Source organism: Balaenoptera physalus (genome assembly GCF_965194825.1).
Source record: "Balaenoptera physalus genome assembly, chromosome: 1".
Taxonomy (NCBI): domain Eukaryota; kingdom Metazoa; phylum Chordata; class Mammalia; order Artiodactyla; family Balaenopteridae; genus Balaenoptera; species Balaenoptera physalus.
The window spans coordinates 77710772-77725105 of record NC_138882.1 but is presented as its reverse complement, the minus strand read 5'-3'; the positions used below and the strand labels follow the sequence as shown (position 1 = coordinate 77725105).

The window sequence follows — 14334 nt, the reverse complement described above, 5'->3', positions numbered from 1 at the left end:
GCGATGAAGAGTGGCCCCCACTTGCCGCAACTAGAGAAAGCCCTCGCACAGAAACGAAGACCCAACACAGCCATAAATAAATTAATTAATTAATTAAAAAAAAAAATCGTGGCAGTAACTCTCCTGGAGAAGAATGCTGAGTTCTTTTGGCCAGCTGGGTCGGGCAGCTGCTCCCAGGCCCAGCTTCCTTGGCTCCATAAGAGAGGCGGGCACACTTTGCTCTAGGCATCTCCCTCAGACGTTAGAGTTGCAAATGACCAGTTTGTCAGATCATCAGCTTTGGCTCCACACGCAACACTCTCAGGCCAGGGCCTGACCTCCTTTAAAGGCTAAAACAGGGCCCACTTACTCAAAAGCCTACAATCCCCAGCAACAGCCTTGCCAGACTCATGGGTCCCTAAGGCACCCTCTCACCCAGGCATCAACCCACACTAGGTCCTACCTTCAAGTCCTGGCTGTCTGCCTCCCGAAGCTTCTGGAGCCTGAAGTCTCCCTCACAGGGATTGAGAGCGGATGGCGGTGCAACACAGGCACACTTGCAGGATGAGCCCGAGGTGATGGTTTCCACAGTGTAGAAGTCTTCCTTCCTGGAGGTCCCCTCGTTGACCCTCTGGCAGGCGTCTCGGCCCAGGGGTCGCACTACACACTTGCACTGACAGTCCGAGCCCTCAGACACGGCCTTGACTTTGTCATAGTCTCCGAGCAACTAGACAAAGAGAGAGAGAGCAGGTTGGGGGTGTGCAAACACAGGCATCAGTTAGGGTCCTGAAGAAGGCTCTCCGTTCACTTTGTCAGATGTCCTGCTAGCCAGAGACCTCAGACAGCCCTGATGTGGAGTTGAAAAGGTCATCGCAACACAATTTGCTGACTCTAGCATTTCCTGGGAGGCACTCAGAGTTCAGCTCTCTTCGTTTATCTTGGAAAGCTGTGCATTTCTCAGGGGGCCTTAGCCTTTCATCATTTAAAGGAAAAAAACAAATGAGCCCCATCATTCTTCCGGTAGTCCTTGCCTTAGCTAGAATCCAGATTTACATTTAAAAAGGAAAGGAGAAGGGATTGATGGAGGGATTGGAAAACTGACATTCCAATTTCAAGACTACTGGCTTCTGTTCTCCTTCATTCATTCACCATTTATTGAGTGCCACCTTGGGACTGAGCTAGGTGCTGTGAGAGGTAAAGCAATGGGCCAGACAGAGAGACTGCTCTCAAGGAGCTTACGGTGCAGGAGACATATAAATAACAGTCACACCAATTAGGGAGTGATAAGTGCCCCTGAAGTGGGAGTGCAGCGGGAGCTCAAACAGAGGGCCACAGAGAGTGGCTCTAGCTGGGCACCAGGGAAGACTTCTTGGAGGAAATGGTATCTGATCTGGTCTCAAAGGATGGGTTAGATTTGGAGAAAAGAAACTGGGAGGAGAGAGACAGATCCAAATGTCAGTAAGGTTTACTCAGCCCAAGGCTTCATTTGGCTCCTAGAATAGCTTCTGCACCCAAACCCCAAGCCAAAGCCAGGAGAGCAAACTGGCAGCACTTGCTGCTTCTACAGTGCTAAACATTTCCTTCTGAGTGCTTTCCCCTGCCGGCCTCCCCAGGCAGGAAAACACGCAACAGCAGGCTTTCTGGAACCACGATCCTAGGCACTTGCTGGGGAAAAGGCTCCTCCCCAGCTCCTCTCCAAGACATCCTACATCCCTGAAGTTAGGGCTCCCTTTGTGGGCACAGAGAAGGGTTCCCTTCATTTGACTAATGACACTGTCAGGCAAGCTTTGAGCTTGTTGGAGTGGATATGTTCCTGGGATGCTGTCGGAGGGGGGGAAGAAGTCTCCTTATGTTTTTCTTACAAGGGTTGGGTTTCTGCTAATACTAATATTTGTTTTAGGACTGTTGTCAAATGCAGAATGGATCAGTGGAAGGAGCTGTAGTTCAGGGTGACTTAATTGGCCAGTCTTTATGGTCTGATAGTAAATCGTGGCTGTCTGCTCTCTGAAACTCTGCCTAGATTCCTACATATCCCTGCTCTGAGAGCTTGGGTGGATTCCTTCATTTCAGGAGGCTCGGGTTTCAGGAACGCTTTTGTTGATGGTCCTCCAGAGCCCCATGTGAAGGATTTTTATGTCTTTTCGATTTGGGGGTCAGTGTGAGGTTATGGGTGAGTATGGGGCATGTATTAGCATAATTATTAAAGGAAGGGAGAGGAGACTAGTGTTTGATAAATGCCAAGTGCTTCTACAGGAAGGAGTCAAGGACCCCCAGTCCCAAGGCTTAGCGGAGGTACAGGCAGCATTATAGGAGCCCTTTCTCAGCCATCCCTCATCCTTAGGATTATGGCGACACCCACCACACAATCATCATGCAGGCTCTGGAAAGCATGAAATAAACACTCTAGAGAGAACTGTCTTTTCCAGTCATGAGATCTGGGTTGGGACGACCATGAGATTGTCAGAAGACCCGGCTCTACCCATCTCTAGGGCCCTTTACCATTCTAAGCCTCATGGTCCTTAACTATAGAATGGGAATCAGGATTGTGTGGGGATTGAGTCAAATAAAACAAGTGAAAGTACTTCGTAAAAGGATATGTTACAGATCCTGTCCCTATCAGCTGTCACTCCCTCCCCTCCCCCCCCCACCATCTGCCAGACCTGAGTGGATCTGCAGTTCCATTTTACCTCCTCAATATGGGGGGCACTTATCATCAGTCCCTCTGTTTGGCGGTCACCTCATATTCATCACGCTTGCTGCTGTTCTGTTTTCTCCCTGGGTGTCTCACTCCGAGCAATGAAATATCTCCCCATGGGTTACGCCATCTGCCTCCTGTCCAGCATGCCCGCCTGTTTTCTGACAACATTCCAATCCTGACAACCAGCCACACAGACAAGAGATGGCCATACTTCCTACAGCCCTTCAACCAAAAGGTTTTGAATTTTTTTTTTTTTTTCTTCTCTGGGAGTTGTGTGGTGTCTTCCCTTCCTTCTCCTCTCCTTTCTCCTGATTCTGTAACCTTGAAAGACCCTATGATTTTGAGAGGAGGACCCATGTTCCTTTGCTTAAGAAAATATTCTGATAAATGAAAAGCAAGTGCCCCCCCCCTTTGGTAACGGAGGGAGAAACGGCTGCTTCCGAACGCTTCAGAGAGGACCATCTTAAGGCTCTTGCCACCACCCAGGGCAAGAGGGGTGGGCACGGGACTCGCAGCCTACCTGAGATAAAACGTTCTCCTGGTTGTCCGCTTCGTTTTGCAGAGTCTCGTCCTCCGTGGGCGCCACCGTCTGTACATCTGGGGGCTCGGTCGTCCCAGTCGGGGGAGTGCTGTACCCCGAGCCCAGAGCCATAACCAGAGCGAAGCAGAGAACTAGCAGCAAAGACTTGGCCATGAGGGACGCGACAAGAGGGAGCTCGGCCCCCTCGGAGAATGGCTGGGGTCCGGTGGGGTGGAGGGGGGTGTTTCAGCAAGGACTAAGGCGAGAGGGTGTCTGGCTGGAGCCCGAGAGTGGCTGCTCAGAGTGCCTTCTAAAGCTGGGTGCGGCTGAGCGGGGCGGGAAGATGCTCCCTAGAGACCCTGGTCATCTCCTTTCCAACTCGATCAGCCCCGACCGTGCGGCCCTGGTAGAGAGTGGGGCGCAGGGTAGGAGGAGGTGACGGGGAAGGTGGAGGTGGTAAGGCTAGCCGAGCGCGCCGTCCTCTGGAGAGGGCTCAGGTGGAAGGAAAGGGTCCAGGCGGGGGCGGGCGGCTGGGAGCCTGGGGGCGCAAGGGGACCCGGTGGGCGTGTGGGGCGGGCAGCTGCGAGGGCTGCTGGGCGACTGCGCCGCGGAGCGCTGGCGCGGAGGGAGGGCGGAGCCTCTATTGTGCCGGGCAGCGGGGATGCAGCCAGTTACGGCGCGGAGGAGGAGGACCGGGAAGCGCCCGGGGCTCGGGCGGAGGGGTTCCCGGCCGACCCCGCTCCCCACCCCCCACTCGACCTCAGCTGCTGCGCACGCCCTCCGGGGCGGGGTGGGGGGTGACGTCGGAAGGTCGCCCCTTTCCTTCATCTGACCGCAAATGATAGAGGGAGAGAAATTACCCCGAGCGGGATCCCTGAAATTTGGAGATCTCTTGTGCCCATTCTCGCGGAGAGGAGCGAGTTTCCTCTGGGATGGGAAGTAGCACCGAGAACTCTCTCCAAGCACGAGCAAGCATGGATGGATCCCCAGCATCCTCCTTTTATTGCATCTGGAGGAGAGAAGGAACATTTGCTGTTGGACGTTTCTTTTCCCTGACTTGACTTTGGGAAAGATATTTGGCAGCTTTGAACTTAGCGCCATTGGTAGTTTGCTTGCCTGCGGCAGCTTTAGAACCTGGTAAAACCTCCAGCCAGAGGATAGCTTTTTTTTTTTTTTAAACATCTTTATTGGCGTATAATTGCTTTACAATGGTGTGTTAGTTTCTGCTTTATAAAAAAGTGAATCAGCTATACATATACATATATCCCCATTACTCCTCCTTCTTGCGTCTCCCTCCCACCCTCCCTATCCCACCCCTCTAGGTGGTCACAAAGCTCCGAGCTGATCTTCCTGTGCTATGCAGCTGCTTCCCACTAGCTATCTATTTTACATTTGGTAGTATGTATAAGTCCATGCCACTCTCTTACTTCGTCCTAGCTTACCCTTCCTCCTCCCCGTGTCCTCAAGTCCATCTCTACGTCTGCGCCTTTATTCCTGTCCTGCTCCTAGTTTCTTCAGAACCTTTTTTTTTTTTTAAGATTCCATATATATGTGTTAGCATACAGTATTTGTTTTTCTCTTTCTGACTTACTTCACTCTGTATGACAGACTCTAGGTCCATCCACCTCACTACATATAACTCAATTTCGTTTGTTTTTATGGCTGAGTAATATTCCATTGTATATATTTGCCACATCTTCTTTATCCATTCATCTGTCAATGGACAGTTAGGTTGCTTCCATGTCCTGGCTATTGTAAATAGAGCTGCAATGAACATTGTGGTACATGACTCTTTTTGAATTATGGTTTTCTCAGGGTATATGCCCAGTAGTGGGATTGCTGGGTCGTATGGTAGTTCTATTTTTAGTTTTTTAAGGAACCTCCATACTGTTCTCCATAGTGGCTGTATCAATTTACATTCCCACCAACAGTGCAAGAGGTTTCCCTTTTCTCCACACCCTCTCCAGCATTCATTGTTTGTAGATTTTTTGATGATGGCCGTTCTGACTGGTGTGAGGTGATACCTCATTGTAGTTTTGATTTGCATTTCTCTAATGATTAGTGATGTTGAGCATCCTTTCATGTGTTTGTTGGCAATCTGTATATCTTCTTTGGAGAAATGTCTATTTAGGTCTTCTGCCCATTTTTGGATTGGGTTGTTTCTTTTTTTGATATTGAGCTGCATGAGCTGCTTGTAAATTTTGAGGATTAATCCTTTGTCAGTTGCTTCATTTGCAAATATTTTCTCCCATTCTGAGGGTTGTCTTTTTGTCTTGTTTGTGGTTTCCTTTGCTGTGCAAAAGCTTTTAAGTTTCATTAGGTCCCATTTGTTTATTTTTGTTTTTATTTCCATTTCTCTAGGAGGTGGGTCAAAAAGGATCTTGCTGTGATTTATGTTATAGAGTGTTCTGTCTAAGTTTTCCTCTAAGCATTTTATAGTGTCTGGCCTTATATTTAGGTATTTAATCCATTTTGAGTTTATTTTTGTGTATGGTGTTAGGGAGTGTTCTAATTTCATTCTTTTACATGTAGCTGTCCAGTTTTCCAAGTACCACTTATTGAAGAGTCTGTCTTTTCTCCATTGCATATTCTTGCCTCCTTTATAAAAAATAAGGTGACCATATGTGCGTGGGTTTATCTCTGGGCTTTCTATCCTGTTCCATTGAGCTATATTTCTGTTTTTGTGCCAGTACCATACTGTCTTGATTAGTGTAGCTTTGTAGTATAGTCTGAAGTCCAGGAGCCTGATTCCTCCAGCTCCGTTTTTCTTTCTCAAGGTTGCTTTGTTATTCGGGGTCTTTTGTGTTTCCATACAAATTGTGAAATTTTTTGTTCTAGTTCTGTGAAAAATGCCATTGGTAGTTTGATAGGGATTGCATTGAATCTATAAGTTGCTTTGGGTAGTATAGTCATTTTCACAATGTTGATTCTTCCAATCCAAGAACATGGTATATCTCTCCATCTGTTTGTGTCATCTTTAATTTCTTTCAACAGTGTCTTATAGTTTTCTGCATACAGGTCTTTTAACGCCTTACGTAGGTTTATTCCTAGGTATTTTTTCTTTTTTGTTGCAGTGGTAAATGGGAGTGTTTCCTTAATTTCTCTTTCAGATTTTCCATCATTAGTGTATAGGAATATAAGAGATTTCTGTGCATTAATTTTTTATCCTGCTACTTTACCACATTCATTGATGAGCTCTAGTAGTTTTCTGGTAACATCTTTAGGATCCTCTATGTATAGTATCATGTCATCTGCAAACAGTGACAGCTTTACATCTTCATTTCTGATTTGGATTCCTTTTATTTCTTTTTCTTCCCTGATTGCTGTGGCTAAAACTTCCAAAACTATGTTGAATAATAGTGGTGAGAGTGGGCAACCTTGTGTTGTTCCTGATCTTAGAGGAAATGCTTTCAGTTTTTCACCATTGAGAATGATGTTGGCTGTGGGTTTGTCATATATGGCCTTTATTATGTTGAGGTAAGTTCCCTCTGTGCCTACATTCTGGAGGGTTTTTATCATAAATGGGTGTTGAATTTTGTCAAAAGCTTTTTCTGCACCTATTGAGATCATCATATGGTTTTTCTCCTTCAATTTGTTAATATGGTTTATCACATTGATTGATTTGTGTATATTGAAGAATCCTTGCATTCCTGGGATAAACCCCACTTGATCATGGTGTATGATCCTTTTAATGTGCTGTTGGATTCTGTTTGCTAGTATTTTGTTGAGGATTTTTGCATCTATGTTCATCAGTGATATTGGCCTGTCGTTTTCTTTCTTTGTGACATCTTTGTCTGGTTTTGGTATCAGGCTGATGGTGGCCTCGTAGAATGAGTTTGGAAGTGTTTGCGAAGGAGAGGTGTTAGCTCTTCTCTAAATGTTTGATAGAATTCGCCTGTGAAGCCATCTGGTCCTGGGCTTTTGTTTGTTGGAAGATTTTTAATCACAGTCTCAATTTCAGTGCTTGTGGTTGGTCTGTTTATATTTTCTATTTCTTCCTGGTTCAGTCTTGAAAGGTTGTGCTTTTCTAAGAATTTGTCCATTCTTCCAGGTTGTCCATTTTATTGGCATATAGTGGCAGGTGGATTCTTAACCACTACACCACCAGGGAAGTCCCCCACTTTCTTCACCTTTTATTTCCTTTTTATTCACCTGTTTCTCAGACCACATGACCTTCTAGACCTTCTATTATTCTGGTTATTTTTTCTCTAGAAAGGCTCCAGTTTGAGTATCTGTTAGAGCATATTGAAACTATTTCTTCTCTTTTTCTGGGCACTGTTGTTTTATTAATACAGCCAAAGATTGCCTTTGTTTTTTTGGCAGTTACATTACACCAATGATTCACATTGATTTATTTTTTAAATGTAGTTTTTTCCTGTTCTTTTTTCTTTTACATGAATTTTATACTTGTTTTCTCCATCTTGTGCTCTCCAGCGATGTTCTTTTTTTTTTTTTTTTAACCCAAATGCCAGCCTTTACATTTTTTCCCATTGAATATTATGATGGTTTTGGCCCATCTTTTCATTCTCTTGAAATCTTGCTGTTTTTGCTCTTGTCCCAGTTTGGGATAATTTCCGAATTCAATAAGCCTAGTTTCTGTCTTAATGCAAATCAGTAATTTTAAAAAGTCATATTCATTCATATTCTAGAGCCCTACCCATAATAGGAAAAATCTTTCCTTATTGGTATTAACTTTTTTGGTGATTGCTCAGGCAGTCAGAGGCATTGGTGCTTAGGCCATGTGTTTTCATCATGTCTAAAAGCATTTTCTGACAGACTTTTAGAAATCCAGATATACTGTGGCATTCCTCCCACCTGCCAGTCTGATAACCTGATCTGAAGATCCTGAGATGACCTCGGTTTGGCTTTAGAGCATCCAAGTTGACATAAACTCTGTGCAGTCTTTGCTAGGTGCCTACAGATCTCACTTCACTTGATCCTCAGCGTATTCATGTAAAGTAAGTACTGCTCTCCCTGTGTGCAGAGGAAATCATTGAGGCACCAAGACAACGAGCTGTATGATGACCGCTCTGTACTGAGTGCTTACTGTGTGCACGTGTCATTTGATGTTCAAAAAAAAAAACCCCTGAGCTAAGTAGTATCATCCCCTTATACAAATGAGGAAACAGCCTCAAAGAGGGGCATACTTACTGTGGAAAAGTTCAAAGAACAGGGTCCCAGAAAGCCCTGAGCATGCCACTTCAGCAACCTGAGACCCAGGACCTTTATAGGTTTTGGCCAGCGGGCAGGTTGCCGGGCTCTGGGGATTCCTCAGCTGCTGTATCCACCAGGCCTCCCCAGCCAAGTTTCCTTCTGGCAAGAGCATCTGTTTTCCAGTTTACCTGGGAGCCTCCAGACTTTGCTCTGAAATGCCCGTCTGTTGAAAACCAAGGCTTTGCCAGGTGGGGCTGGGGTGGCTAGAAATGACCTGCCACCTTAGTGTGTAATTTAGAAAAGGCACCTGCCCCACAGCATCAGAATCAAAGAGCAGGGCAAAATCCCACGTGCACCATCATTCTGCCATCTCCCTTCCCTGGCTCACTGCAGGGTGGGAGCCCTGCCAGGGAACTGCCATAAAATGCTGGAAAGGGATTATGGAAAGCCTGGCCGAAAATGAAGTCTTTTTCCCCCTGTTCACTCTGCTTTGCTGCTTTCTCAGCTTCTTATTTTGCCTTTGATCTTCTAGGTTTTCTCCCTTTTTAAATTCAGTTTAACTCAATTATTGAATGTATATTATGGGCCAGGTGCTCTATGGCCTGCTGAACACAAAAGATGAAGAAGACAGAACCTCTGCCTTTATGAGCTCATGTTATAAAGATTACATGTAATCCCGGGGAGGCATACAAAAGGCTTTTTTTCCCTCCGAAGGTATTTTAGTAAAAACAAAGTTGTTCATAACTGCAAGAGAGGTAGGCAGTGAGGAGCCATTAAAAGATTTGGGCCAGGAGAATGGCCATAGTCAGATCTGCAGATTAGATGAATCACTCATGTGGTGAAGAGTAGAAAGCAGAGGGAAAGGCAGTACAATAACTATAGTTCTCTGTTTGCAGACCACCTGGCCTCCTGGGTTGGCTCTGCCCAAGCCAGAGTCCTGTGCTGGATGGGTCATTGCTCTGACTCAGAGGGAAGCTCCCCTGTCCTCTATGACTTGTGCTGACCCAAGGAGGGATAGGTAGGCAGAGGCCCTTTGCCTTCGCAAGGAATTTTCCATGGCTGCTACATGGCAGAACTCCAAGAGGTACAATTCCCATCATAGCTTACATGAGTGGAGCCCCCCAAAATTGTGCAGGCACAACCGGCAACCACCAAACACTGTCCTGGGACAGGCCAGGAACACTGCATACAGCCTGTGGCTTCTACACACCATGATCTCTCTCTCTCTCTCTTCCCTACCCCTCTCTCTTCCTTCACTCCCTCTCCCTCTCTCCTGGTTCCAGGAGACATCCATGCTTAAAAGCAGAGAGCAGCGCTGGCACAGATTATGTGCTGTCCTGTGGTGGGCTTTTTCAGGGCATTCACATGCCTTCCCTGCCTTTTCATAGAAGTCTGATGTCCCTTTAATAAGTTCTGCCTTCAGTGATGAGTCTTTACACATGAATACTTCTGGTAGAGGCAATGCATTGCCTTAAATCTATACCAGGGAATAAATAACTGATAACAGATTTTGCTAGGGAAGCAGCAGTGGGAAAACACTGCAAAGTCAAAAGGACGCATTATGGGACAATGCCAGAGAGGAGAATGTGGAGAAAGGAAAGGCCTGGTCCATGCTTTACCACCTAGCCTAGAAATTAGGTGTGAGGACTCATTCTTGATTATTAAAGATGCATAGAAGCTGGTTCAGTAAAGACTGGGAGACAGCACTCCAGGTACAAGCCTAGAGATGGTAAAAGTGCGGTAAGTTATTGGGAAACGCAAGCAAAGCTGGAGCATGGGGGTTACAATAGACAGAAGAGAAGGGGACGTAGCATGGAGGTCCAGAGGTGAGAATGGTGGGCAGATCACACCAGACCTCTGTACTGTGCTGGGAGTTTGGATTTTGAGCCAAAGGCTCTGGGAGGGAGACCCCAAAATTGCTGTAAGCAAGGGAGTGAAGTAGTTAAACTTGAGTTCTGGTAGATGGTCATGGCAGTAGAATGGGTTGGAGGGTCAGACTAAAGTAGGGAGACCTGTATGAAGGCTGTTGTTGAAATCCAGGCATGAGATGGGAAGGCTCTGATGAAGGCAGTGGCACAGAGAGAAAGGGGTGGGTAGGAGATTCAGAAAGAGGTAGAAATAATAGGACTTGGTGACTGTCTAGATATGGGGGAAAGAGTAGGGTGAAAGTATTATTAAGAATTCTTGGTTGTAAGTAATAAAGCAATTTTATACAGATTAATCAAAGAAAAGGGGTGAGGAAGGGGACTTCATTATAAGGATATAAGATTTTCTCACAGAACCCAAGGGCTGCAGTGTCACTGGGGTCATTAAGGACTTCTCCACACAATAGACAGAAGGTGTACAGGTCATAGTTACATGAAGAGAGTGTGAGGCTTTCTCCTTCTCAGGCCCAATTCCAAATGCCCAGGGAAGGGACTCTGGTGCAACATGCATCAGGTGCCCAGTCCTGAACTGATCACCTAAGGTGTGTGTTCAGGGGGTCAGGTCACTGTGTAGAAGTGGGAAGAAGGGCAGGTCCCAGGGAGGGGCTAATAGACCAGGCAAATAGACAGGTATCCACTGTATTCTAGCCCATGGCTGGCTGGCTCTCTGTCTCCCCTCTGCTTCCAAGATGCACTTACTTAGCATAAATTAATCATCTTAGAGAAAAGCAAAAATGTACCCACAGAGGAGACAAGCCAAATTAGTATCTAAGAATGACAACTCTTCTATGTGTCCACATCTCCAGGTGATACCTTTTCCAGCATGGCTTGAATCTAGTCCAGATGTGACTTCTCACCATCCTACAGCCACCAGATTCAATGATAAATTTAAGCTGGTATATGTATGTACAGTAGCTCTCAGCTCAGTGTAGACATTTCACTTGGTAGATGAGCCACTGAAAATGGTAATCCATACATTTGCTTTTCAGGATACTCCCTTCTGTTCACTGGGGTGCCTGAATGTCATTTAATTTTAGCCGTGTCAGGCAGCCTGGAGCCGTGCAGGAGCCTGGGCCTCAGGTCAGACAGATGGTCTGTGGAATCCCGGATTTACCACACTTACTATGGACTTTGGGAAAGTCACTTCACCTCTGTGAGCCTCGGTCCCCTCATTCTAACCTGGGAGTCATGTAAGCATCCTCTGCTGCTTACTGTGCACTCACCACCTGTTCCTTGTTTGACCCGGGCAGGAATGAACTCCAGCCCCAATTCTAAGGCTAAAAATCATGAGGACTATCAAGATCCCAAAAGGCTTACTGAGAGGGGAAGTCTTAGATTTGGCATCGAGAGGAAAGCCAGACACTGATACAAAGGTGAAGGTTTGCTTGTAAGCAGGAGAGATGATTCTAGTCTGAGCTTTGTGGGGGCTTTAGAACCACAGACCTAGGCTCAAATCTTTTTTTTTTTTGGTACAGAATGTTCACAGCAGCTTTATTTACAATAGCTAAAGACTGAAAATGACCCATATTTCATCAACAAGAAAATGGATAGGGACTTCCCTGGTGGCGCAGTGGTTAAGAATCTGCCTGCCAATGCAGGGGACACAGGTTCAGGCCCTGTCTGGGAAGATCCCACATGCCGCGGAGCAACTAAGCCCGTGCGCCACAGCTATTGAGCCTGCACTCTAGAGCCCATGAACCACAACTACTGAGCCTGTGTGCCACAACTGCTGAAGCCTGTGCACCACAACAAAGAGTAGCCCTCACTCGCCACAACTAGAGAAAGCCCACGTGCAGCAATGAAGACTCAGTGCCACCAAAAATAAATAAATTTATTAAAAAAAAAAAGGATATGGGTTTAAAAAAAGAAAAGGAAAGAAAAGAAAATGGATAGACACATTGTGGTACATCCATACAGTGGAATACCACTCTGCTGAGTAGTATACAAATTCTGCGAAACATACTACCCATCCGTGCACCAACATGGATAAACCTCAAAAACTTTATGCTGAGCTAAAGAAACCAAACACGGCAAACAGTACATGCTGTCGGATTCTACTCATGTCAAGTTCTAGAACAGACCAAAGTAACGTGGTGGAAATCAGAACAGTGGTTGCCCCTGAGGGTGGAAGGTATTGACTAGGAAGGGGCATGAGGGAACTTTCTGAGATGTTGGAAATATTCTGCTGGGCTCAAATCTCAATCCTGCCACCTATCTGGCAGGTGATCTCGGGCAAGTTTTTGTCTTCTGAGCCTTAGTTTTTTTAACATTGCTAGATCATTGTGGAGATTAGAGATGTAAAAAAAGGCCTGGCTCATAGCTTGCCACATTCACAAATATTTGTTGAATGTCGAATGAATGATAAAATAATAACCATTTATTAAATGGGGATATTATTACTCCTGTCTCTGACTCACTATGTGAACTTAGAACTCTTCTCTGTGCCTCAGTTTACTTCTCTGAAAAAGTAAACTATCGTTTTCGATTCTTTGTTCCTTCCATTTGGTGATTGTGACTTACGTAAACAAATTTTTCCCTTTTTTGGGTTTGCTTCATTCCGGGGACTAAACTTTAAGAAGGTAACTTTCTAAAGTTTGAGCAATTCCTGAGGTGTTTGGAGCCAGCTGCCAGCCCCTTGCTTTTGTTGGCAGGGCAGCCCAGGCATATCTGGCAGCTGCAGCTGCCCAGAGACATGCTACCTCTAATGGGGAAATAGGGATGGGGGTGGAAGTGGGTAGGGCAGGGGGCTTGTCTGGGGGGACATACAGCATCACCCAGAGCAAGGTGGTGAGCAAAGCAAGACTGTCACAAACAGCCCTGGCCTGACACTGAGTTCTGAATGAAAACCAAGGGACACCTCACTCCGACCGGAGGAAACCCAGCTATGCGCTCTGAAAGCCAACACTCCCATGCAAGGAGAGAGGCACCTAAAATAGCACCATCACAACTGAGTGAGGGTGGTGCCACCCCAGAGTTCCAACTCCTGCCAACATTCTTTCTCCCCCTTCCTCTAAAAAATTACTCTCTTTTGAAAACCCAATCCAAGTTCGTTCCAGTTAATCCTGGGATCTTCCCTCCTGCCCGCATCATTCTCAGCCTTTCTTCATCTCGTTGATATTGCTCTGCTTTCCTCTTATTCCTCCTTCCTCCCTTCTTGCAAGGAAAAAAACCATTCAGAGCTCTGTTATCTGAAAGTGGTAAGAGTGGTTCCTGAACAGCCATGTGCTACTGAAGTTTTCCATTCCTTCACAGAAGATTTTCAGTGTCTGAGCTTCACTGCTTTTAGACCTAGAATTGTATGTCCAGTAACACACTTCCTTTGTATAACTCCAGGGGAACCATACAGTGTAAATGGTGTCCTCTGGGGTGAAGGACAGTTTGAGCACCTAACATGGCCAGGTGCAAGCATCTCATTTCATTACCACAACTATCCTGCAGTGGAGGTGTTATTACCCCCAGGCTGCAGGTGAGGAAACTGAAGCAGAGAGATTGATTAAACGTGCCAGAGGACAAAAATACACAGCTTATAAGTGGTAAGCTAGCTTTTGATCTCAGGTCTGTCTGACTCCAGGCTCATGCTGTTCATCATACCCCATCCTACAACATTTAACTTTTAAAACCCAACTTCATCTCCTCACCCACGTGCCATCTCCCCTTCTAGAATTCCATACTTAAGGTTCTCCAACCTCTTAGGGGCAAAGTGGCGCATCTATGTAAAAACAACCGACTGCAGAAGCTGTGGGCAGTGAGATGTCCCATCTGAGAGACCTGGCTTCTAGTCCGAATGCTGCCACTCTAGCTGTGTGTGTGAACTTGGGAAGTCATGGGCTTTAGTTTGGTCTATTTTCCAAGAGAACTGGTTGGACTGAGTGATTTCCAAGGTGGTCCCTTTCAACCCTAACATTCTGAATTCTTCGGTCCAAGCAGCTTGATTTATGATACTTCTTTACTGTGTTCTGAACAGTTGGCTTGAATGTAGCTACCCACAGAAAAATAGTTGTTTTGTATGTTTATGTAAGGCCATCAGTCACTCTAGAAAGTGTTGAATATTTGAGTTG

At 45.9% G+C, this 14334-nt stretch overlaps 2 protein-coding genes and 1 long non-coding RNA gene across 7 annotated transcripts in view; 1 reads left to right on the top strand and 2 right to left on the bottom strand.

The window, feature by feature from the left end:
- The window catches only part of OLFML2B (olfactomedin like 2B), a 39416-nt gene extending 35659 nt beyond the window's left edge, over positions 1-3757 (bottom strand). For 2 of the 5 annotated variants that reach the window (XM_082467185.1, XM_082467183.1), the window contains exons 1-2: positions 3198-3757; positions 443-706 (exon numbers count right to left, since the gene is read on the bottom strand). In XM_082467185.1, the coding sequence (XP_082323311.1) occupies positions 443-706; positions 3198-3371 (438 nt within the window). In that variant the 5' untranslated portion in view covers positions 3372-3757. The remainder of the gene's footprint in view (positions 1-442; positions 707-3197) is intronic. The other 3 variants (XM_082467181.1, XM_082467182.1, XM_082467184.1) reach the window with 2 other exon arrangements.
- The window catches only part of LOC309637452 (uncharacterized protein), a gene marked incomplete at its 5' end in the record, with an annotated part of 279570 nt that overhangs the window by 217021 nt on the left and 48215 nt on the right, over positions 1-14334 (bottom strand). The window lies entirely within an intron of this gene.
- Positions 1-14334, top strand: part of LOC309639644 — a 69906-nt gene that overhangs the window by 28073 nt on the left and 27499 nt on the right. The window lies entirely within an intron of this gene.